Here is a 26,214-nt window from a genome sequence, read left to right as displayed (position 1 = left end):
AATTCAAAAGGGCCGCGGATGTAGTAGGCATTGTCTGACTGGAGAGGCTCCTCACCAGTAGACTGCCACTAGGAGATGATTTCTTTGGCAGTAGAAATGCTTGATACAAAGAAAAACACAAGATGTCCCTTGGTTCCGTGCAGCCCATTTTTGCTTCTATACTGACAGAGGCAGAGTGCTGAAAAAAGGGATTTGGGTGCAAAGAATCTGTTTTTGATGTTCTACATCTTGGTACACTACATGTGAAATTTTAGTCCAATGACTAACGAGTGAAATCTACTGTTAGGGGGATGATCATATCAGTCTTCTCATTTTCACTTTAAGCAAGACCTAAAGATGAAAGGGAATTAGAGCCAATAGGATGGTTCATAGAGTCTCTTTGCAGAGGAGTAAAAAGGATTTGGCAGAGTTGGTTTTTTATCACATAGCCAAAGGTAATGAGAAACATTCCTTCATGGAATATTTGGTCACCATGTCACAAACATCAGGCTCATGGGAAATATTTTCAAAAAGGCCACCATGAAAATAGTGATGTGGAAAAGGAAGCAGAAAAAATCCTAAGCAGAATTAGATGTTACACTAAAATTAAATCAGCTTATACTGTGATACGCAGGGACTTAATTGCAAAGGTAGGAATAAGTTGGGATAATAAAAGTCTTGGAAAAAATTGAGCAAAATTAAGGAATGAGACTAAGGACTTATAGATTATATTGAAACTTCATACCAAAGAATTGGAAGGGGACAGACATTGTGAGCACCAAATAATAACTTTCATTTTCTGTGACCTTAACAGACAGGAAATAAATTGTTACCATGTGGGTCATTCCTGAATCAGCTGTGAGTGTACAGTTGAATCATCAACTTGTGAAAGGGCAGAACTCATATACAATGTTAGGAAACATAAGAACCATGATGTCAGAATTAGACAACTCCAACCTCACCAATTAATGAATTAATGCTGGAAAATAGGATATGGGTGGAATAAAGGACAATGTCAACGGACTGCGAGTTCCCTTGAGGACAGGGTCTGTCTTTTCCGTTTTTGTATCCCTAGCTCTTAGCACAGTGCCTGGAATGTAGTAGGTGCTTAATAAATACTTATTGAATGATTAATCACAATTTTATTTGAAATTTAATCATGAAAATTAATTGCCTTAACAAGGAGACCAAAAGGGGCTAAAAACCAGGTTAGTCAGTCAGCAATTGACTTTCCTACCAAAGAGAGAAATCTGAAAATTAAGGGCAACACTGGGTTAGACAATAAATTTGCTTGTGAAATCTTATGGAGAAGAATGAAGGAAGATTTTGAGTGTCATTGCCTCACAAAAGAGAGAGAAGACCTGGAGTGGGGGAGTGATGGTGGAGGATAAAGTTAACTTTAATAAAAGCTTGACTAAAGCTTCAATTAATCAGGGTCATGCTAGATTTACTTAATTTAAAAACAAACAGATTTTAATGATGACTGTTTTTATATTGCAGTAATTTCTTTTAAATTTCTTTTAAAAAAATTAACAATGTACAAACTAAACAAATTCCTCCCTTTTCCATGTTAAAAAAAATGTACTGCTGTGTATCTTTACACAGATAACTGACGAAGGACTAAGCACTTGGTGAGAGTGGAATTGGTGAAGTGGGAGGCTGTCTTTCTGGTCTCTTGGGCAACAGTTAGCTATATGCTATTTAGTCCCAAAGGGACTGAGAGTCCAGGTAACTTTTCTGTCTTATTTTAAATTTGTCCCTGTTACTACTGCTACTACCCCCCCAAATCTGTCCACCTCCCCCAAAAATCTGGAAAAATTAAACCCTCCCTCAACATGCATACATGTGTGCACATGTGTATTGCATACATATCTATATGTATGAAGCCACAAATACATGCATGTGTATGTAGTTGGGTGAAACAAATCCACATTAGCCTTGTCAGAAAATGTTGTGTCTTTCTGCCTTTTAAGCTCATTATCTCTCCATTAGGAGATGAGTGGCATGTTTTATCTTCATTCTTTTGAACTGAAGGTTTTTCATTGTACTGATCAGAATTCTAATTCTTTCAAAGTAGTTTTTCTCTGCTATTATTGTTGTGTACACCATTCTAGTACTATTTTCTCTGTTCTGTCAGTTCACTGAGTTCTGCCCAGTTTCCTTTAAAATTGTCCATTTCTTTTTTTAAAAAATTTTTGTTTTGAGTTCCAAATTCTCTCCTTCTGTGGAACCTCTTCTGTGCCCACTGAGAAAGCGAGAAATACGATACCCACTATACATGTGAAGTAATATAAAATATCCATATTACCCATACTGCAAGAAGGAAAGAAAGAATAAACAATAAAAATGGAGGAAAATGCTTCAATCTGCACTCAGTTCAGTTCTCTCTCTATAGGAGGATAATGTTTTTCATCATGAGTCCTTTGGAATTATCGTGGATCATTGTATTAATCAGAGTAGGTAAGTCTTTCACAATTGATTGCCATTACATATTGCTGATACACGTACAATGCTCTTCTGGTTCTGTTCACTCCACTTTTGATCAGCTCATATAAATCTTCCTAGGTTTTTCTGAAACCATCCGCCTTGTCATTTCTTATATCACAATATATTCCATCACAATCATAGGCCACAACTTGTTCAGCCATTCCCCAAGTGATGAATATGCCCTCAGTTTCCAATATTTTGTCACTACAAAAGAACTGCTATGAATATATATAATACATACATATATATATACATACATATATACTTACGTACATATGTGTATGTATATTACAGATAGGTCCTTTTTCTTTTCCTTTGATCTTTTTTGGGATACAGACCTAGTACTGGTATTGCTGTGTCAAAAGGTAGGCACAGTTTTGTAGCCCTTTGGGTGTTCTCCAGAATGGTTGTACTAGTCCACAACTCCACCAACTATTTTTCTGCATCCCATCCAGTAGTTGTCATTTTCCTTTTATGTCATGTTACCTAATCTGGTAAGTATGAGATGGTATTTCAGAGTTGTTTTAATTTGCATTTCTCAGATAATTAGGTGATTAGGAGCATTTTATATGACTATTAATATCTTTGATTTCTTCTGAAAACTGCCTGTTCATATTTTTGACTATCTATTGGGGAATATATCTTTTTTTTTTTTTAAATTTGACTCAGTTTCCTATACATTTGAAAAATAAGATTTTTTTATTAGAGAAACTTACTGTAAACAACTCCCCTGCCCTGCCCAGTTTCCTACTTTCCTTCTAATTTTTGCTGCATTTTGTTTATGCAAAACCTTTTAAATTGAATACATTCGAAATTACCTATTTTATCTCCTGTGATCTTTCTATCCCTTGTTTAGTCACAAGCACTTCCCTTATCCATATATCTGACATGTAGTTTTTTCCATGCTCCCCTAATTTCCATACTATATCACCCTTTATGTCTAAATCATGTACCCATTTTGACCTTATCTTAGCATAGTGTGAGATGTTGATCTATGCCTAGTTTCTGCCAGACTGCTTTCCACTTTCCCAAGCAGCTTCTGTCAAATAGTGAATTCTTAACCCAATTGCTTGGTTCTTTAGATATATTAAACAATAAGTTATTATGGTCATTTACTTCTGTCTATTGATTATCTAATCAATTCCATTGATCATCTAATCAGTTTCATTGATCAGACATTGTATTTCTTATTCAGCACTAGATTGTTTAGATGTTAACTGCTTTGTAGTATGGTTTGTGACCCAGTACTGGTAGATTGTCTTCTTGTACTTTTTCATTGATTCCCTTGATATTCTTGACCTTTTGTTCCTCTAGTTGAATTTTGTTATTTTTTTCTAGTTCTAGAAAAAAAATTATTTGGTAGTTAAATGTGATGCTGAATAAGTAAATTAATTTAGAGAGTATTAACTTTTTTTATTATATTGGCTTAGTCTACACATGAACAATTAATATTTCTCCTGTTGTTTAGATTTGTTTTTATTTATGTAAAAAGTATTTCATAATGATGTTAAAATAGTTCTAGGGTTTTGTCTTGGCAGGTAGATTACCAAGTATTATATATTGTCTGCAGTTGCTTTATTTTTTATTTTTTAATTTTAATTAGTTAATTAATTTTTAGTTTTCAACAGACACTTCCATAAGATTTTGAATTCCAAATTTTCTCCCCATCTCTCCCCACCCCCAACCCAGTGTGGATTCTGAGTACCACTTCTCCCAATCTCTCCTCCCTTCTCTTATCCCCATCCTCTCTATTTTCTTGTAGGGCAAGATAGATTTCTATACCCCATTGCCTGTATATCTTATTTCCCAATTGCATGCAAAAACAATTCTTTCCTAAAACTTTGAGTTCCAACTTCTCTCCCTTCCTCCCTCCCCACCCATCCCCCCTGAGAAGGCAAGCAATTCAATACAGGTTATACATATGTAGTTATGCAAAACACTTCCATAGCAGTCATATTATGAAAGTTTAACTATATTTCCCTCTATCCTGTCCTGTCCCCCATTTATTCTATTCTCTCTTTTGACCTTATCCCTCCTCAAGTGTTTACTTCTAATTACTGCCTCTTCCCATTTGCCCTCCCTTCTATTATACCCCCACCCCCTGCTCATCTCCTTTCCCCCTACTTTCCTGTAGGGTAAGATAGATTTTCATACCAAATTGAGTGTGCATATTATTCCTCCCCTAAGCCAAATGTGATGAGAGTAAAGTTCACTCTTTCCCTCTCACCTCCCTCCTCTTCCCTCCATTGAAAAAGCTTTTTCTTGCCTCTTTTCTGTGAGATAATTTGCCCCATTCTATTTTTCCCTTTCTCCTCTCAATATATTCCTCTTTCATCCCTTAATTTTATTTTTTTTAGAGATATCATCCCTACCTATTCAACTCACCCTGTGCCTTCTGTCTATATGTATATAGTCTCTCCAACTACCCTAATACTGAGAAAAGTCTCAAGAGTTACAAATATCTTTCTATGTAGGAATGTAAATAGTTCAACTTTGGCAAGTCCCTTATGATTTCTCTTTCCTGTTTACTTTTTCATGCTTCTCTTGATTTTTGTGTTTGAGAGTCAAATTTTCTATTCAGCTCTGGTCTTTTCATCAAGAATTCCAGAAAGTCCTCAATTTCATTCAATGACCATTCTTTCCCCTGAAGTATTATACTCAGTTTTGCTAGGTAGGTGATTCTTGGTTTTAATCTTAGCTTCTTTGACCTCTGGAATATCATATTCCAAGCCTTGCAATCCCTTAATGTAGAAGCCTGCTAGGTCTTGTGTTTTCCTGATTGTATTTCCACAGTATTCAAATTGTTTCTTTCTGGCTGCTTGCAATATTCTCTCCTTGACCTGGGAACTCTGGAATTTGGCTACAATATTAAAACTACTATAAAACTATAATATTAAAACTAGGAGTTTTCTGTTTAGGGTCTCTTTCAGGAGGTGGTCAGTGAATTCTTTCCATTTCTATTTTACCCTCTGGTTCTACAATATCTTCTTGAAAGATGATGTCGAGGCTCTTTTTTTGATTATGGCTTTCAGGTAGTCCAATAATTTTAAAATTATCTCTCTTGGATCTATTCCAGGTCCGTTGTTTTTTCAATGAGATTTTTCATATTGTCTGCTACTTTTTCTTTCCTTTGGCTTTGTTTTATAATTTCTTGATTTCTCATAAATCATTAGCTTCTCTTTGCTCCATTCTAATCTTTAAGGAATTATTTTCTTCAGGGAGCTTTTAGACCTCCTTTTCCATCTGGCCAATTCTGCTTTTTAGGGCATTCCCCTCTTCATTGGCTTTTAGATCTCTTTTGCCATTTGAGTTAGTCTGTTTTTTAGTGTTATTTTTTTCAGTTTTTTGGGTCTCCTTTAGCAAAAGTTGACTTGTTTTTCATGACTCTCGTGCATCATTCTCATTTCTCTTCCCAATTTTTGCTCCACTTCTCTTACTTGGTTTTCAAAATCCTTTTTGAGAGCTTCCATGACCTGAGACCAATTCATATTTTCTTGGAGGCTTTGGATGGAGGAACTTTGACTTTATTGTCTTCCATTTGTATACTTTAGTCTTCCTTTTCACAAAAGTAAGATTCTATAGTCTGATTATTTTTTCAGTTTTTGCTCATTTCCCCAGCTATTTACTTTATTTTTGAGCTGTTTGTCAAAGTAGTTCCCTGCTTCCAGTGGAGGTGGCGGTTGTACTGTCAGCTACTTGATGCCTCCATAATCCGTGAACCTAGAGCTCTAGAAACATCCTCTGCCTCTCCCTCTGGCCCTGCTGTGGCTTCTATGGGCTCCTCTGCTGTGGGCTCCTCTTCCATGGGCTTCCTCCCCTCACCCCCTCCACTGCCCTCAGGCTTGGGCCTGACCACTCTACTCTCTCACACAGTTCCCATAGGTTTTTTCCAATGACCTTTTAATTTGTTCTTGGCATTTTGGTGTCATGAAGTCTGGAAACTGCCACAGGTGCCCAAGATTTAGTTCCCCAGGGTGTCTTGGGCGGGAGATTCGCTTCATTCTGTGGGTTCTGCAGCTCCAGAATTTGTTCAAAATCATTTTTTACAGATATTTGGCTGGGCTTGGGGAAAGAGTGCTAGCAAGTCTGTGCTGGGCTCCACCCCCTGCAGTTATTTTAAATGGAATTTTTCTTTCTATGGCTCCCTGTTGGGTTTTGTTGTTAATATATAGAAATATTGGTGATTTGTGTAGATTTTTTGTATCCTACAACTTTGACAAAGTTGTTAATTGTTTTGACTAGTTTACTTAGTTAATTCTATTCAGTTCTCTAAGTATACCATCATATTTTCTGCAAAGAGTGATAATTTTGTTTCTTGTTCTTTGTTTTCTATTCTCATTCCTTTGTTTTTCTTGTCATTATCAAAGAGATGATCTTTGTGATGTATTGTTATCTCCTTTCTATTTACTTAAAATTTTTCCATCAATATTCATTAAAGAATTTAGCCTATGTTTTTTTCTCTCTGTTTTTACTCTCCCTAGTTTAGGTATCAAAATCATATTTGTGTCATAGAAGGAATTTGGTAAGATTCTTTATTTTTTTCCAATAGTTTATATAGTATTGGAATTAATCATTTTTTAAATGCTTGGTTGAATTCACTTGTAAATCTGTCAGGTCCTGGAGTTTTTCTTAGGGAGCCCATTTGTGGTTTCTTCTATTTCTTTTTCTAAAATAGGAATATTTAAGTATTCTGTTTCCTCTTCTGTTAGCCTGGCAATTTATGTTTTTGTAAACATACATTTATTTAATTTATATTGTTAGTCTTATTAGCATGTAATTGGGCACAATATCTCCTAATAATTACTCTAACTTCATCTTCATGGTTGTACTTTTATCCTTTTCATTCTTAATATTGGTAATTTGGTTTTCTTCTTTCTTTTTTAAAAATCAAATTAACCAGTGGTTTATCTATCTTATATTTTCATAAAGCCACTGCCTAGCTTTGTTTATTAGTTCAAAGGATTTTTCCACTTTCAATTTTATCAGTCTCTCCTTTGGTTTTTCAGAATTTCTATTTTGATGTTTAATTAGAGATTTTAAATTTGTTATCCTACTTTTTTTTTAGTTGAATGCCTGATTTATTGATCTGCTCTTTCCCTCTTTTATTGATGTGAAAGTTTAGAGATAAAATTTTCCCCCAAGTACTGCTTTGGCTGAATCCCACAAGTTTTTGTATGTTGTCTCATTGTTGGCATTATCTTTAATGAAATCAGCATTTCTAAAGTTTGTTATTTGACCCATTCATTCCTTAGGATTAAATTATTTAGTTTCTGATTAATTTTTTATATATTCTTCCAAGGCCTTTTATTGTGTTATGGTCTGAAAAAGGTACATTTGTTATTCTCGCTTTTTTGTATTTGTTTGTGAGGTTTTTATATTTAATAGATAATCAGTTTTTGTGAAGATGCCATGTATAGTTGAAAAAAAAATGTATGCTTCTTTCTTTTCCATTCAGCTTTCTCCAGAGGCTATCATATCTAACTTTTTAAAAATTCCATTAATCTCCTTAACTTCTTTGTTATTTTGTGGTTAGACTTATCTAGTTCTGAGGGGAGTAAATTGAGGTTCTCCAATGTTATAGTTTTCTATCTATTTCCTCTTGTAATTCATTTAACTTTTCTTTTAAGAATTTGGATGTTATCCTATTTGGTGCACATTTATTTAACATTGATGTTACTTCCTTTAAGCAAAATAGTTTTCCTGATTATTTCTTTTAATTAGGTCTATTCCTGCTTTGCTTTGTTTGAGATCATGACTAGTGGTTTTTGTTCATCCTTCATTTTTGAAGAGGACCAGTGAAACTATGGGATAACATCTTGATTTGTGTGTGAATTGGAGTTAAGTGATGCATTGTACAGTGATAACTGAGAATTGTACAATGATCAACCTCCTTCTCTCTTCCAGAGTCATCAAAGCCCAATGGCAAGACAAAAGTCAACATGACTGGCAATGGCTCAGAATACAGTGGATGACTTTGGTGTCTTTGACATCTGACCAAACTCTGAGCCCTTTCTTTCATCATCATTGGAAAAAAATTATTCTTATCTACCCATTCCTCCCAGGGGAAGTTCTCACATGCCAGGGATAGACATCCCCTAACTCACTGATAGATTTGAGGCCTTTTGGTTATCCTCAACCTGGTATAGCCAATCTCCTAAGAGTTTACTGGGGTGTGGCCATTGTGCATGCTACAATGGAGCCACAGGTTAGAGTTGGGTGAGAAGTGGACACCAAAGGTGAATAAACAGCTCTTACAATGGCTCAGCAAATTCCCAAACTAGAGGTGCTAGTCCTCCTAGATATCCCGTACACTCCGGTAGTGGTATAACCGATACATAAGTGGCATATCTGGGTTAAAGGGTCTATGTACTTTTTAGTAACTTTTGGACCATAGTTCCAAATTGCCCTTTAGAATGGCTGAACTCATTCATAGCTCCATCAGTAGTGCAAGAATCTACTTGCCCTCTCCAATATCTGTCATTTTCCTCTTTTGTCATCTTTGTCAATCTGAGGGGCATGAAGCAGAACCTTAAAATTGCTTTAATTTATATTTTTCTGAACTGTTACTGATTAGGAGTATTTTTTCATATGGCAATTGATAGTTTAGCTTTCTTCCTTTGAAAACTTTCTCTTCATATATTTTAACTATCTAGTGGGGAATGGCTCTTAATCTCATTAATTTGAATCACTTCTTTACATAGCCTGAAAATAAGACCCTTATCAGAAAAATATAAGACAAAGATTTTTTCCCCCAATCATCTGTTTCTCTCATTTCTAAAACACATTAGATTTCCTTGCACAAACCATTTTTAATTTTTATATAATCAACATTGTTCATTTTTACTTTCTGTGATCTTCTCTTACTTATGAACTCCTCTCTCTCTGGAGTGCTTCCTCCCTGCTCTGTGGCTATTTCAGTGCTGGGCTCCTGCTATAAGCTTTAGGGACTGAGGTGGATTTTTTTGCCTAGGGCATTTCTCTTACAGCTGGGCTTGGGGACTTACCCTCTAGAATCCTGACTAAAAATCTCAGAGGCTTCTTCTTGAGCTGGACTCTTATAGCCATGGGCTTTGTGCATGCCTCAGGCTCTGCTGGATTCACATCGCTCATGCTCAGTAGATCTATCCAGAGCCTCCCAGGGTTACCTGTGACCCCACTGACCCCAGTTTGTCTGTCTCAGGGTTTCTGGATTTAGGGTCCCTCTAAGGATTCTTGAGCTAAGTGAGAAAGACTGGTAGTACATTTCTAAACCTTGCTAATGTGTTTGTTGGTGATCTAGGTTTCTGGTACTTGATTTTCTCACTACTAGGTTCATTTAGTGTTATTCAAAAGAAATAGCACTGGGTGGGTAGGAAGGGAAGGAGTATGTAGTTTCCCAGCCATAGGTTTTATTATTACTGGTTCCTTCCTTGAATTTTGTCTTGTGAACTTGAGGACTACTCTTTGTACTTTACTCTACTTGCTAGAGTAGTGTACAAATTATGTGGGCCAAGCAACAATGTTGATATGACTTCATTTTATGACAGCAATGACTCTAGGCTGACAATGTCTGATCACGACTAGATGAAACCAAAGTGAACCAATTTTCCCACTTTTCATAAGTTGTCAGTTGAGTGGCAGATTTCATGCCATATATGCATGTATATTTCACTGTGCTTTTGTTTTTAAACATCAGATACTACTCCAAGGAAAAGCAAAAAGCTTGTAGCTCTGACTGTAAGAGATACTGCAGTGGTTATTGGTGTGGCCAAATTAAGATGGTTCTGGTCTACAATGAAAAAGGCTCAGTTGTAAATGTGGTGAAAATGAAAGACACCAAGTGACGCATTATTGCGAAACATCTCAATTCTTCAAAACCTTCAGAGGGAGTAGGTAGCTAGAGGGGGTGTTATTGGTCTACAGGGTTCTTGAAGTTAGAAGAACAGTGACACATTACTGTTAAATCCACCCCCCAAAAGTGTTTGGAGGATTTTTTATTTTAAAACTAACCATTTGCTTTGGTAGGGAAAAAAAGACTGTCATCTTTGGTCTGTTTCCTGTTCCTTTTACAAGGTGTTATCTCATGCATATATCAAAAAAACACCTCATCTAGTGGGCCTAGAAGTCTTTTCTCCATTGAGAGTATGAGCTCTTGATTTCACACTGATAGTTTAAGAAGCAAAATTGCTCCAGAATTATATAAATTCTTAAGTAGAAATGAAATACTAAAGCATGACCTCACATCATGCAGATTCAAGAGATGGAAATAAACATGCATTGGCAGCCCGGAAAATCATTTTAGACCCCATTGAAAATCTGTAGGTTATTAACAAGTTCATCAAGTACATGTTATAGTCAAAGTGTTGTAGTGTAATAACGAATTGAACAATTCATCTTAGAAAGTCAAAGCCAAATTTTATGCAATGATTGCAGTTTAAGGACCTAGATTTAAGGTTTGTCTCAAGTAATTCATTACTGTAGCTTGGAGGGCCATTCATTGATAATTTCCCTCCTCTTAAGATTCGGAGCCAATAATTTACCACCCTTTCCAATCCTAGCTGGTCCTTTAAGCTGTAGGCCTGAGATCCAAATGTCACTCATGAACTTAACTAAATTTGCCTCTTCTGAATCTCTTGCCTTTGAAAGCAACGATAAAAGCTTAGTGACCCCCCCTCCTCCTTTTTTAATCTTTGTCTCTTAACAAATTACTGTCAAAACTGTCTGGATCAGGACTCTTAATCTGGGGGTGCTTATAATTTGAGAACTTTTCCAACAATTTTCTTGTAATCCTGTATTTTATGCATTTTTGAGAGGGACTTTAAGAATTCCTGATCTAAATGGTCTCCTGGGGGGAGTTAGGGTTAGTTTATGTTAAAACATGGCATATTTTATGTATTCCCAATCTTTCTCTTTCCCCCATACCCTCTGTAAAAACATAAAACTCCCTTTCTAACACAATTTATATCCTTCTCTCCCCAACCTCTCTAGCTGCCCCAGTGATTTTTGATCTCACTATTGTCAACTCAACAGCTGGCTCAGCAGTTCCGTTTTTCACTGACTTTCACTGTCCATCTCATCCGAGGTGGAGAGATATTATTCATTTCTTAGTTTTAAGTGCTTGATGGTCACTTCTCTCATTTCTTATCAGGCGCCTCTCGTCTTTTTACCTTCTTAAAAAAAGCCAAGTGGCAGGGTGAGAAAACCAAGAATAAGCAGCAAAGGGTCAAACTTGTTTATTTTCCAAGAGCCTGTATATTGGATACAGGTTGTATTTCCACAATGGCCAAGTAACATCACCCCTATGCAGAGATTCAACAAACTTTTTGGGGATTCTCATTATTGTTGGGGCCTCAGGTAAACTGTGGGTCTATGCAGTTTCATTTGTTTCCAACCTCACTGGCCACAACTTTTAATGTCTTATCAAGCTTCCTCAATTATCCTTCCATAGATAACATTTATTGAAATCAGAAAAACAGATTTTCCAGAATCATTGCTACAAAAGTATTCGGGATTATTTATGTCCACAATTAGAAGTCTTGCCAAAATTTTCCTCTCTAAATCCAAAGCTCTCCTAGTCACTCTCACAATTTCTTCATCTCAAGTCCTTCCATTCTTCCCATTATCTCAGGCCAAAAATAGAGATTTGCATTTGCAGCTTTCTAACTCCTACTCCAAGGATGAGTCAGAATTAAATGGTGATCACTTTGGCCAACACCTATGTGCAACTGATAAGACCAGAGACAAGTCTGAACCTCATTCAGTATCCAAATTACTTTATAAGTTCACCACCAGTGTGTTAGCCCCTGCAAACATCTGGAAGACACACTACTGTACTGCCACACTACCCATCAAACCTTTGATCCTATGATACACTCCACTCCATTCTCTGCCTGATGAACTAAATAACTTCATTTAAGAGTAATTCAGTCTTTAAAGTACAACAGTAACCTGTTATTGCTGGACAAAGCCAAAACTGGAGGTCAACGTACTACTACCTTGAATGCACAGAAAACTTTTAAAACAATTTCAAGAAGATTTCCTAGAGATATCAATATATCTGCTTGTCAACAAAATGATGGAGGCAGAAGAGTGGCCATCTGGAATGGAATGAAGTGGAAAGACCACTTACTAGGACTAGGACCCAGGATCTTAAGATTCAAGAGGTCATTCTCTAAAATATTTGAAGATCGTCCTCAGATTGAGGCATATTACAATTCTCCAGAGTAATTTAAGAGAAATTCAAAATATACACATACACATCCCCCTCAAGTATCACAATGTTTATTGATAGATACAAGTATATAAAATCAGGGCATGAACATGACTTGATAAATTAAGTAGACTTAATTTCAATACTATAATAAGAGGGACCAATTCAAATTCTCACCATTTTTTTTGTTTCACACCCACAAAAAACCACTTCTCTTCAAGGGCATTAACGATCTCTCAAAACTGATCAGTTTTGTGCAAGTAAACCATGTTTCTTTTAAAAAGACTTATGCACTTGCCCAGGCTCAAGGATATTAAAATCTAGCACATAAAGCCCATTACTAGAGGTAGAAATACAGGCAATATACTATTACGGCAACAACCATCGATTACAGTTAAGAATCCTCTGTAACAACCAAATGGATAATCAAATATTGCAACGACTCAAGTATTACACTGAGCAAAGTGCATCTCTACAGTATTCAGTGTTGCTATTCAGTTTTCTAACTTAAAACAGCCTATGATAACTGGCAGCCAAGAAGGTCCTTGCAACAGACTGCCTCTGCTTGAGAACTCAGGATGTAATTATTGCATGCTGCTAATACACTATCTAAACATTAAGGATACTCTAAGATATTTGATGGTAGACTATGATTAAGACGTTACACTACAAAAAACCTTAGGCAGAAGAACATCCTATTGACATGCTTCTGCTTTAGATATTGTGAAAACATGACAGCGGAATGAATTTTCGCAGTGGTTAGGTCAAACGCAGTTACATCCTAGCAACAGTATGTTTGCACAATTTTAAGGCTTTGGCTGGTCTTTAGTCAGCTTCTTCCTCTGATTCTTCTTCTTCAGCAGTTTCCAGCCAGGTGAGCCATTGGTTGACCTGTAAAATTAGATGAACAGTCTTTAATATTCTGAACCAAGTAATCTTGCTTTTCTGGAATAGATCTCCATCAATACAAAACCCTATTTCACTTTTACTGTTGGGTGGGATGAATTTTATTTTCCCAGAACCACATCCATGAGTATCAGACTCCAAGGAAACCTTGGATGACCTATGCCAAAGACCCACAATTAGGCCCAGATGGAATTGTTACCTTAGGTAAGAACACCTGGGATTAGAAACCAGGTTTCGTCTAAACCCTAGACCATTTTATAAATTAAGTCATCTCAAATGTAATTATTAAAGAGACCTGTTGCTCAGCTGGCAAGAAGTTACTGTGATGCTCTAATCAGTCTGAGGAAAAAAAGACATTTTCTTTGGATCTGCTTATGACTATATTAAACTCTAAGGTTAGTTTCTATGGCGTATGGGAAAGAACATTAAGCCTGGTCTTTTAAAAACTAGGTTGAATCCCTAAAGCAGGCTGAATTCCTTTAGACAAGTCACTTACACTTCAACTTTAATTCTTCATTTATATGCAAGGGAATATTAATGAACAATATTTAGTTCCCAAGTTCTAATGATTCTGTTTCCTATTATGTCACTTGCGAGTAAATCAATGAACAAATATGTGCTAAAACCCAAGTTGAGCTGTGTAGGGAGAATTTCCCAACCTGCAGGTGGCTTCACCTGAAAGCCTATTTCTAATGCAAATTAGTGGTAGGCTAGGTGGACAAATCTGCTAAGTAATTCTTTTCATACTATGGGTGGCAAATTTCCAAACCCTATTCTTCTCTGTGAGCCACTTTTTATTTTAAAGAATGGTGCCAAGGTCTTATTCTCAATGAGTTTACTTTGCTGTATTCCCCTAACCCCTAATTATCTTAAAAGACACTGATGAATCTAGCACCAGTGATGCTGAACAGATGTAGATAAACAGTATGACGTACAAGAACCATTTAATACAATACTTAGTTTTTAAAAGCTCATGTATAAATTTAGGTCAGATAATATTATCAGTTTAAGTGCAAATTTACCTGGAATAAAGCCTTGCCCTTCCCTGGAAACTCTTGTGTTATATCCTCTTTCCATGCCAGGAAAGCTTCCTCTTCAATTATTTCCATATCATAGAAATGAACAAAGAAGCGCAGTAACATGCCTACAAGGAAAATCAAAACCCACCATTATCAAGTACTGTTTAAGAACTAAGCCACCAAGATTTATGGTATTAAAACACACATGGGCCTCTACTAAGTGAAATACTGTCTTACCTTTTGGAAAGTTGTTATTGTAGCAGTGCACCTGAAGAGCGTACAGGGCACTAACTTGTAGGTCGACATGATCATGAAGGAACTTCTGCATTACTGGCTTGAAAGAGAGAAGCAGCTGTTTTTCCTGCTCCAACTGCTCTTTGGAAGGAGCAGATGAAGAATCTGTTTCCTCATTGGGTGGGCTTACTTCACTAGAGATATACTGCAAGAAGCTAGACAAAAAAACAAAACAAAACAAATCAGACCTGAAAGCTACTGGTTTTCAGTTAACTTTCAAGAGGTTAGAAACATTCCTATGATCACATGCCTTCAATTTTCTCAGCTTGAGTTTAAAGTTAATTTAGAACACCTTACCTAGTCATTAAAATGTTCACAAATCCCTTGTCTACATGAAGTTTGGGAGAAATGTTGTCTTTAATCCATTTATATATGGTTTGAGGGGATGGATCCAACTTTATTTGCTTCAACAGTTCCTTCTCCAATTTGAGAAGTGGGAACAAGAAACTAAGTCCCTTTCCCTCCAATATCTCCAACATTCGATCCTTATTCTGATCGATTTCTGCAAGTAAAAAAAAGGTCAAGTCCCACTGAGTATAAAGTTTACTAATTTCAAACATTAAGTAAGGTTTAACTACAGAAACACAAACATTGCACCCCAAGAGCAGTAACTTCACAGCAAATAGACTAGTATTTATTTCTTGACCTTTTTGCGAACTGCAATTTATGGAAGGAAAAAAAAGGTAATTAACTGACAACATACTTGGACCATTTTTATTTATAACAAGTACAATGTATCATAGGTAATAGGCACTTCAATGGTTTGTTCAATAGAGCTAGGGACCAGAGAAGGTGATTTCCCTGATATATGGCAACTCCCAGCTAAGGAAACTTCCTTTTACCAGTAAAGCCCAAGCTCCTTCTCTGCAAATGTCTTAGAAAATTTCCTAGAGCATGAAGAGGCTAAGTGACTGCTCAGGGTCAACAGAGAGGTTGAGGCCAGCTCTCTACCTATTTAGCAACTGTGCTACAATTGCCTCTTGAGGACCTGAAGATAAAATGTAACTGCTTTCCAATCCCTACATAAAAAGAACTGACTCAATAAAAGCAAAACCAATGCCTTCTTACCTGGAAGCATTTTCTGCATATTGACTTTGCTTTGCTGGAAAAGCTCTGTTAACCATTCACGATCTTGTAACTTAGCCAATTGTTGAAGGCAAAGTAAGAAGAGAGGGAAGTGGGTGCCGCTTTCCAGTGGTTGAGCTAGCTCTGAAATGCTCACCAACTCTGAAATGATAGCCCGGGCTGCAAACTGCGCTAAATAGGATTTCACCAAAGGGATGTCTACCTCGAGTTTTGGGCACTGATCCAATACGTTCTGGAAAGCCTGGTGGAAAAAAAAACCCGAAAAACTCCCATGAGCTTCAGTTCAATAGTTTAAGATGATCAGGCAGTTAGGTTATTTCAACAGAAGAAGCAACGTTCTCATACCTGCATAAAGTTGTCACTAGTGGCTATTCCTTCCTGTTTCAGTAAACTGATCAAAGCACTTGCTTTTTCTTTGTCTTCATCAGTCCTGTCTAGTGATTGGATGATTACTTTGCTTAACATCTCTGGGAGAAAGTGTTTGGGGGCCCTCATTTCCCGTACCCCATTGACAGCATCATTTGCATTCCCACTATTCAGATACTCTGTCACCACAGCTTCCTGTAAGGGAGAAAAGAGCCAGTACTTGAGTGCCTTTCCTAGATGTGTGCCATAACATAAGGAAGATTTCCAGAACTAATTTAAGGATAACTCACAGTTAGTTTGAGTAGTTCTTCTTTTGATGGTGGAGGCTTTTTACTGATCTTGGCAGGCTTTTCTTGAATAAGTGGTGGATTAGTTTTGAGGCCAAGCTGAGGAGTCTAAAAATAGCAATGAAATAATCTTTAAAACAACATCATGTTCTATACAGTGATCTTTTGTTTAGTCCTATGTTCTTGTTGAGAAGTTAGTCCTCATGACTCTATCACTAAAAGAACGGGCATTTGCTCTCTAAAGTAACACAATAGGGAAGTATGGCAGAAGAGGAGCAGACAGGAGGTCCCAAAGTAATCACAGACAGGAACTCCTAAGTCAGTTCCTTACCTGTCCCAGAGGTGGTGTTTGAGTGCGTGGTGGTTGTGCACTGGGAGGAATCATAGTTATCTGGGGCTGAAGCTTTGGCACTTGATTTTTATTCATTAGGAAAGATTGAGCAGGCCTCAGACTAATCTGTAATGAAATACGAATTATCCTTACAACATCATTAGACTTTAAGAAAAATCACCTAGAAATCTTTTCAGTTACTTCTGTTCCCCACATCAGGTATAGCAGAATCTAGTGTTTTAAGTTTACTAGCATGCAAACTTAAAAGGTGGGACTGACATTTATAAATAAATCTATTATGTATTCTTTTCTAAGGGTCACAACTATAATACATTATCTCCTCAGTTCAGCTAGGCCTAGGTTAAAAGACAGCTTACCTACAAGAACAATATATACCATATCTAATATTTCCCTTCCACTAATAGTTAAGGAAATAAAGGTAGAGTTGCCCTCATATCTCATAATCTTGTTCATAGGACGCTGGACATCCAAAGAAAGAAGAGGAGAAAAGAAAAGTATAGAAAAAAAGAGGTAAAGAACTCCAGCATTAAGTCCTCATAATAACGCGTCTTTCTATAATCATTGGGCAATATATTTTGAATCCACAAACTATGGTTATGAGTAACACAGGTAAAGTACCTCATCTGCATTAAGCTGTCCTTTCTTAGAAAACCGAGGTGGCATATCCTTCGACTGTCCTTGCAGCTGGGATAAGAGTCCCTGACTCTGGTTATGGTAGAGCTGGCTTAGCCCCTATTTCAGAAGGAAAGAAATAAAGTCTAGATAAAGGAGTCCACAAATTATGGTAATAAAGAATCAGAGAACAGTCAAGTCATGAAGAAAGCCTAGCTGGATATGCCCAAAGAAAGTGAATGATGGAGAATAAAAAAAAAAAAGTACCATCTAGCCTAACTGGTACTTAAAAATGAAACCAGCTGTTCCCAGATCTACTAATTGGCACAATCTAAGTGAAAAGGTAACAGTTTCACTAGTTTTAAGAGGTTTGGGCATTTTCCCAATTTTTATTAGAAATTTAAGTTTTTTCAGATGTTTCTCATACAGTAGATGCAGTACGGTTTGTTTTAAAGGAAATTTGTATTCTAACTTCATGTGAAATACTTTAAAATGCTTTCTTACCTGGCTTTTCATAAACTTGCCTCCCATCTCTCCAAACTGGGATTGTGTAGGAGGCATGATATGACCCCCATGGCCATTGAAGAGTTGATTTGATCGATGACGTCCCATGGTGGGTGAAAATCTATCCTGAATAACTCCTGGACCAGTACCAATTCCGCTACCTTAAAAAACATTAACAATAAGGATTATACATTTCTAAAAACTTTTCTACTGTTAAATTAACTTTTTCACTTGTTTCAGTTACCTGGCATTTGTCCAAACATATCAGCAAGTCCTCCAAGTGGGTCCCTGTCGAGTTTCATCCTGGGTGGCATAAACGGTCCCTCCAGGAAAAAGTCACTTCTCATCCCTTGAGCCATAGGAGCAGGAATAAAAACTCCTAGATCCTTCAAAACAACAAAAAAGGTTTTGATTGGACTATAATGACCATTTGTGCAATTACAGAAGCCAAAAACAGTTAAAGCCAGTATGACCACGAATTTCTTTAAGTCTGAGTTAATATCTGTCATTATTCTCTGCTCTGTTCATCCTTAATATAAGAAATGAGAAAATACAAAATGACGTTCAATGCACTAAACTCATTACCAAACACTAAATCATGAAATGCTCTATATTTATAGAGTTGTTAAGTCCCCACTATGTCTCAAACATTACAAAAAAAATCATCCCTTACTTTTACTGCATCTTGACGGATTTGATTGATCGTCTTTGGTCCATTGTCAAGAAAAGCTTTGCGAGGAACCCAATTGTGTTCTCGCAACTCCACAGTATCCTTAAAAAAATAAAAAAGTTATTTTACAACATTTTTATTTGGCAAGAATAAAAATCAGAGTAACGGAGTTATTTATAGACACACTCTTACCTGCAGCAGGAAACGAATCCTTGCTGGCAATTCCTTACTTAGCATTAAGGAACACATTCGGGCAAAATACTGATCCATTAAGGACTGCACAAAAGAGACAAAAATATAATAAGTAGGATACAATTTAAGATAAAACAGCACGTGATATAGACACATACAAATTCATACTAAAAATTATAACCAAAGTCATTGTTTAAATATACTGGAATGGCCTATGTCATCATAACCAATGATCTGTTTTATACAAAGGATAAAAGAGAAGAATGCTGTAAGACTGAATGATAATACCTTGGCTCTTTCATGGTCTAACCTAGGCCCCACGGTCCTCATTATCTGACAGAGGCACTCCAAATCCTCTCCCATATCTTTGAGTTGTACTCTCTTCTTCTTTTCCAAAAGCTGTAATGTACCAAAAACAAGAGAATGGGTTAAATTTCTTTTAGCCATCATTAACACAATACCAGCTCCATATACTGCGAAAAATACAATGAGGGCATTTCCAGCTTCCAAAAACAGCCACACTGGTATAGTGGTTAGCTAAAAATATTTTAGTAGCTTATCTCACACCAAGTGGTACAGGGTACTAAAATGGTTCCCTCTCCTCTATTTAAGGTTACATCATTAATTTAAGCTTTCAAAGGAGAAAAACCCCCACTAAATACTTACTGTTTTGATGCACTTATGAAGGATAGATTCATGAATAAGATCAAGCTTGCCAAGTTCTCCAATGAATTTGATGTTCCCCAACATCTTGATCTTAGCAATGGCTCTCTGTTCCTCCTCCTCAGGAAGGAGGGGGTTGTCACGTTTGTCATAGACTAGAAAGTACCAAAACCATGCTTCAGTGCTCAAGTTTATTAACAAAAGCTACTAGGGGATATAAAGGGATACAGGCCAGGGAAGAGAAAAAATAATAAATCTTACTATCAACATTTCTGGTTCGGTTTTCAAATTCATCTTGTAGTTTGGAAATTAGGAGGCGTCTGAATGTCTATTGAAAAGAGACACTAATGAAATATTCCAAAAGCAAACGAGTAGCAAATATAAATGTGCAAACTATTTGGCAAGCAGAAAAGAAAGAAAAATGAACAAACCCTTACTGTGCTTTGCTTCTGTCCTGGTTGACCCTCAGCTGCTGGGCCATCAAAGTTTGGTGCATCTTCTGCCAGTCGCAGACATAGTTGAGCATACAGTGAGCTATACTTTGGCTCTTCAAGGGCTTTGTCCACAATCTACAAGTAGAAGTTTATTCCTTTAATAAAGGTTATTTGTTTGATATTGTACTTTATTATACAGCTCAACAAAAAAATGGGGATTAAAAAAGAAAAGATCCTCAAGAATTCTCCTAATCACCGTAGACTGTATCTTCCATTTGTATAACTACACCAAGTGTTTTTGAAAGAAATTACTACCTATTTGACTGGAAAAGACACCACCTGCCTTGGCTGCTATGGATACCTGTCTCTTCACACAACTAGTAGCGGGGAAAAGATGTAGGTACTTGTTAAAACTTCAGGGACCCAAAGCTCAGGAGTCACCTCCTTCATGAAATTTTCCTTCCTGCATTCCAATAGTACCTGTTTACTCCCTCTTCAAATGTTCCAGAATATGCCCTCTGCTGTACCCTTTAGCCTCTGAACCCTGTACTCATTGATGGAAGAGTCTCTCTTGCTGCTTCCCTGCCCCTTCTCTACAAATTCAAGTTATTGAAGGTTTGGAGCATTTTGCAAGTCACACAATTTTAAGTATTTAATCTAGTTATTTTCAAGACTACTCCTATCATTACAAATTAAAAACATTATTGACCTAAATTCAGGTGTTTTAAGAATAAAATAAAAAATTCATTAAAATTTAAGATATTAGATAATTTAAGAGAGGAAGGAAAAAAGTTTTTACACCCATAGTTTTAACTTACCAGCAGTATGACCCCTTTTAAGATGAGTTTAGACTCTACACCCACATTGAGGAGCTCAAGGCATAGCTTGTCAAACTTTTCAGGAGTAAGCTTATTTAGTATGCTGGGGAAAAACAAACAAACATTAAATGTTTCTTCTTGGCATTAGTCCAAATACCAGAATATTTTCTGTATGTTTTCCTTAGTTTATGTTATGAGCCTGTAAGAAGTAGCTATATTTTCTTATCTAGCAAAAATTTTTCATGCACAACTCAAAACTACCAAGATTGTTGGGTCTTTATTGTAAATTTTAGATCAAACAGTGACATTTTATAACTAAGCTTTACGTATACATGTACAGAATCCTTACTGCCTGAAAAGTCTTAGAGGTGGGAGTATAGAGGCTTATGAACAAAAAAAAAGACAGACCCACTGGGAATTCAGGAAGTTAACATATTTCTAAATCTAGTGAATCTAATCTACATTCAGGGGGTATTTACCACATCCCTTATTACCAAGTATTTATGTACTGGCTCATCAGCATAAACGCACTCAACATTTTAAAAGCTAACGGGACCACTATTACTCTTTTTTCTCCTTTTGCTATATATTACTAACTGCCACTCCAGCAACACAATGTATATGGTCTACAAGCCATTTTTGTTGACAGACAAAAAAAAAAAAAAGTCCTTTCCTTACCCTCTTACTTTCCTGAAGATTGCGTCATGTCGTTCTTTTTCGTTTGCGGAGTTGTTTGCTGCGGAGTTGTCATCTCGTCTAGTGCTTCGTGCAGGGATCCATTTCTGAGCGTTTTGCCCTGGGGTTTTCCCCAGGAACTCGCTGATTAAAAGTGGAAAGGAGAAGAGTAAAAGCCAGGATTATGAATAGCTTCCACAAAGAGAATACCTAAACACACTAAATTCAGTAGCTCAAAATCTTCTGGGGAGAGAAAAGGGGACCCATTCAGCCCTCCCCAACTCTCTGCATATAGAGTGTGTATACGTCTGTGGACATACACATGCTTCCTCACACACAGATGAATGTATATTTGTAAACACCACTCTAGGAGAATTCCTAAGTGGGTTCCTCAAACCAAATCTCTCTGGGTCTCAGTCTAAATCACCACTCTTTCTTAGGTCTAAGACTTTATGACTCTAAGGAAGAGAACAAAATGAATAGTAAAAACTAGCAAATACTATAGGAATTTTGAAGACTAATCCTTTCCCAAGAAATACAAAAGGTAGGAAAAGAAACAAGGAGTCAAAGTAATGCACACTAGTGAAGGATTTATGGCCTTTAAGCAAATTTTGCCCTATAAACATTAGTACAGCATTATTTGTTTTGAATTCCTAATAACTAAGATTATATCATCAATTATGACCATTGTGAGGAAGGAAAAGAAAAAAGTAAATACTGCAACAGAAGACACAAAGATCTTTTAAGATGGAAGGCCAGTATTTCACAATTTCAGAGATATGTAAATCAAGATACCTGTTGCCGGCAGTCTTGGGATAGTGCTGAGGTGCACCCCTACTTCCTCCTCCGCCCGAAGAAGCACTATTTTCAAACAGACAAAACACCTTTTTACATGATATGACCCCTCAGATTTTTAAGTATGAATAGGCTACCTTTAGGAAAGCACTTTAAGGGCCAGTGATACTCTTATCAGTCTAGAAAATTTACTTGTAATTTATACACTTACAAATCTACACATTTATAAGTAAAATGTATTTAGAGAAATTCCTCCTAAGTTCTTTGATTACTTTGTATCCCTACTTAGCCAGTTTAAAGTAAAAGACAGCACACAGCCTGCTTTTGAAGCTGGTTCACCAGTAGTTTCTCTAATTATACAGCAACTAGTTAACCATTGAGCAAGGTGAAGAAAAGAGTATTTAAAGAGGGGCCAATGAAGACCTTTGAAGGAGTCTTTCCAGTAAGTCGAATTCTGGCATTAACTCGCTGAGTTCACCCCAATATTAGCCGGACCTTAAGCGCTATGACTGGATACTGCGCCCCAGTTTTACTTTGTCAGTTAACACCACGCAGGATCACTTACCTGAAACGAGAAGCACCCCCTTCTGCAATCGCACTCTCCACTTTGGCGGCTTGACAACGAAGAGTCTTCAAAAGAATAATATTAATGGATGGGGGTGGGGAGGGGTGGGGGGAGGGGGGGAGAAGTGAAAACCTAAGGAAAAATTTAAAGGGAGAGAAGACGATCAGGACTGGAGCCGCTGTCAGCAGCGCACAGCACTCCCCCCATCTCCAGAACGCTTCCCGGTCCAACTAGGACTCCTCCAGATGCCAGGGCGGCGGCTGCTCGGGGCTCACTGCAATGCAGATCTCCTCGGACGGAAAACAAGTGTGTCCAAACCACCCGGGGGAGGGGGAACACCCCCACCCGGCCCATCTCGGGGTGGCCAGCGCAGCCGTCCAGATACCTTGGTTCTCAAAGAGGCTGGGGAGTGACCAGCTGACCAGCGTCCTTACACCAGGGTTAACAACCACCACCCTCGGTTCTGGTGCCCGCCCCGCTCCGGGACTCAGTCCCCCGCGGGCTGGACCGACCGGGACCGATCGATGGGCCCCCCTCCCCCCGGCAACCCAATTAATCACTAGGGGGAGGGGGAGGTGACCGAGCGGCCCCGGCCCGGCCCCTCCGAACAAAGGACCAGGGGTCCCAGGGGCCCGGCTTTTGTTTCCCTCCCTCGGCCCGGTCCAGGCCCCGGGCAGCGCCCACGGCCCGGCCGCTCTTTGTTCTCCGGACAGGAAGGTCTCGGCCTCGGCCTCGGCCCTCCCCACCCCCTCCCCAATTCCGCCGGCGGCGGGCTCGGGGGCCCGCACCTCCTCCCCGCCCGGGCCGGCACCAAGGACTCCTGTGCTGCTCGGCGGCCTCGAGCCCGGCCTCTCCCCGCCCGGCCGGCCGCGCGCACGCGCCTTTCGAACGGCCGAGCCGGTAACCGGCCCCGAGCTCGACCCCGGAGCCAGGCTGGGCCGCCGGGCCGGCGCCGCTCGCCCGCTCGCCCGCCCGCCCGTCCGCAGACCGGCCCCGCCCCGGGCCGCAGCCGCCGCCGCAATGCGAAAGGGAGACGCGAGGCCTCCGCCAGCGCTCCCGCCGCCCCGGCCGGCCTCGGGCCGCCCTCCCTTCCTCCCTCCCCGCCCTGGGCCGGCGCCTCCGGCCAGCGGCCGCCCCGCGGTCCGGCTCAGCCCCGCCGGGCCGGCCTCCTTCCCGGGGCCTTCCCGCGGGCGCTCGGCGGCAAAGAAGCCCCCGCGGCGGGAGGTCGGCCCCCGGCCCGGCCGCCGCCATGGCCGCCTCCGCCCGCCGCCGCCATTTTGTGCCGCTCGAGAAGGAGCCAGAGGACGGCGGCCATCTTAGAGCGCGCCGCTCCACGGCGGCCGCCGCGGCCCCGCTCGTCTCCTCACCTTCACCGAGGCCTCAGCAGCCGCCGCCGCAGCTGCCTCCTCAGGATCCGGTCGTCGGGGACGGGGGGGAGGGGGAGGGGAACGGAAAACAAAAAAGGGGGAGGGAAGGGGGAAGGAGCCGGGACGGGGTGAAGGTCTCAGCTCAGGGGCGTCGCTGCTGCAGCCACCACCCGGTACCCACCGCCACCTCCATAGAGCTCCAACTCGCTGCTGGCGCGGCGGCTGGTCTGCAGCCGAACTTATCACTCCGGGGCAGCCGAACCCACCGGAGCCGCCCCGAACGGCCCGCCCGCCGCCCAATCAGCGGCCGATGTGCCCCGCACCGCCAATGGGCGGCGGGCCCCGGGGCGGGGCCAAGGCACCAAGCTGGGTTGAGGCGCAGCACAGCCGCAGTGCGCCAAGCCCTATTCTCCAAGCCTTGTAGGCCGAGCGAGTGGCGTAAGGGAGCTGGTGAGCCCGGCCCGGGCGGAGGCGGCGGGGCGGGGGCGGGGAGGTTTGCGTACATTCGGAGAAGCCGATGGAGGCGGCCTGCCCCTGCTCCTCCTCCGCCGCCTCATTGTTCCCGGGGCCCAGCCGGATTACACAACCGCTCGCTTTTCCGTGGGGCCGGAGCGGGGACGAGGACGACGGCGAAGGCTCCCTCCCTGGGGGGGCCCGAGGACGGGTCGCCCCCTCCTCCCCGCTCCTGGCCGCGGGTCTGGAGGCGCAGGGCCCCGGGAGCGCCGAGCGCGGCCCGGCTTCTGCAGCCCGGGGATGGGGGCCCGGTGCGGCGCGGCCGCGTGCTGGGGAACCCCCGGAGGGAGCCCCTGGCCCCTGGGTCGGCGGCGCGCGCGGGACCCCCGGGGCGGGGAGGTCCGGGGTGGTCCGGCAGCCGCGGCCCCCCTCGCGGCCAGTGACGGAGAGGGCCGAGGGCCCGGGGCTCCCCCGGCACGAGGGGCCAGAAGCGGGACCCGCGCCCCCCTCCTGTCCCCGGTGACCTCTCCAGAAATGGAAGGAGTGAAAGGCCTGCAGCTCCGCGGTGTCGAAAGCAGCCCAGCCCGGCCTGGAGAGGGGGCTGTTCTGGGGCCCTGGAGGCCGATAATAGACCACGGAATCCAGGGCAGGGGTCCCAGCCCGAGAGGCGCTGAGGCCACTTTGAGCATCCTTAGATCTTTTGTGTGGATCCCCCGTGTCCACCCTCCGGACTGTTCCTGTGGAATGGAGCTCGTTTGAACCGTATTAACCTTGACCACTGCAGCCAAAGCAATTCCCGGACTTGTGGTTTCTAATGGGGAGAGCCCCACTTGTGTTGAGGAAAAGGGAGAATTTGGAGTAAAATGCAAAGCATTTCTCTTGTAAATTGTTTTCCCACCTTGGGTTTACTGATACAATTCTGAACCTTGAATTGGGAAAATCTAGGTCCATAACCCCAATGAAGTAGTTTCAGATGCATGAATTTAAGGTGACATCTCTATATTGGAATTCTTGACCAAGGAACATGGGCTTAGTCTAGATGGAAAAAAACCCGGAATGCCAGTTTAAAAAGATCGGAAAAACTCAGGAATTATTACAGTAAAACGCGGTTGCAAAAATGATTATGCAAATTTCCAAGTCGTTTGTGTGCTAAAAATTCTAAAATGTGTCCATTGATGGATTGATTGATTCACTTAACAAGCATTTTCTCAAGAACTTGCTCTTGTTGGAGGCAACTCATTCAGATAAGAGAACAAAAAGAAACACTTCCCGCTCTCTAGAAGTTTACGCTCTTCTGGGAGCACACAACATTGAAATAGATAAATACCATTAATGAGGAAGGAAAGAACACTGACATCCAGGGGATCAAGAAATACTTCCTTAGGAGCTGGGTTGACTTGGGTCAACCAAAAAGTATCACCTACTAAATATCAGGCACTCTGCTGCATGCTGAGGATACAGTATAGAGAACGAAACTAGGAGTTTATATTTTAATGAGGAA

At 40.3% G+C, this 26,214-nt stretch overlaps 1 protein-coding gene and 1 non-coding gene across 2 annotated transcripts; both read right to left on the bottom strand.

The window, feature by feature from the left end:
- Nucleotides 1-12,710: 12,710 nt before the first annotated feature.
- On the bottom strand, nucleotides 12,711-24,358 carry EIF4G2 (eukaryotic translation initiation factor 4 gamma 2). Its single transcript, XM_072619437.1, has 22 exons — nucleotides 24,261-24,358; nucleotides 22,894-22,958; nucleotides 22,329-22,394; nucleotides 21,537-21,677; nucleotides 20,859-20,961; nucleotides 20,038-20,175; nucleotides 19,868-19,934; nucleotides 19,610-19,761; nucleotides 19,232-19,342; nucleotides 18,944-19,027; nucleotides 18,755-18,853; nucleotides 18,326-18,467; nucleotides 18,082-18,242; nucleotides 17,584-17,697; nucleotides 16,945-17,070; nucleotides 16,617-16,721; nucleotides 16,306-16,521; nucleotides 15,943-16,201; nucleotides 15,172-15,376; nucleotides 14,818-15,029; nucleotides 14,584-14,705; nucleotides 12,711-13,546 (listed from the first exon to the last, which is right to left on the bottom strand). Exons 8-22 carry the CDS (start codon nucleotides 19,691-19,693, stop codon nucleotides 13,481-13,483), a joined length of 2,106 nt encoding a protein of 701 aa, XP_072475538.1. The 5' UTR covers nucleotides 19,694-19,761; nucleotides 19,868-19,934; nucleotides 20,038-20,175; nucleotides 20,859-20,961; nucleotides 21,537-21,677; nucleotides 22,329-22,394; nucleotides 22,894-22,958; nucleotides 24,261-24,358; the 3' UTR covers nucleotides 12,711-13,480.
- On the bottom strand, nucleotides 17,390-17,534 carry LOC140512970 (small nucleolar RNA SNORD97). Its single transcript, XR_011970017.1, has one exon. It is a non-coding gene; the product is annotated as a small nucleolar RNA SNORD97 (small nucleolar RNA).
- Nucleotides 24,359-26,214: the final 1,856 nt, after the last annotated feature.

Source organism: Notamacropus eugenii, chromosome 6 (assembly GCF_028372415.1).
Source record: "Notamacropus eugenii isolate mMacEug1 chromosome 6, mMacEug1.pri_v2, whole genome shotgun sequence".
Taxonomy (NCBI): Eukaryota; Metazoa; Chordata; class Mammalia; order Diprotodontia; family Macropodidae; genus Notamacropus; species Notamacropus eugenii.
The sequence above is the reverse complement of the archived record's forward strand: the minus strand, read 5'-3'. Positions and strand labels throughout refer to the sequence as shown.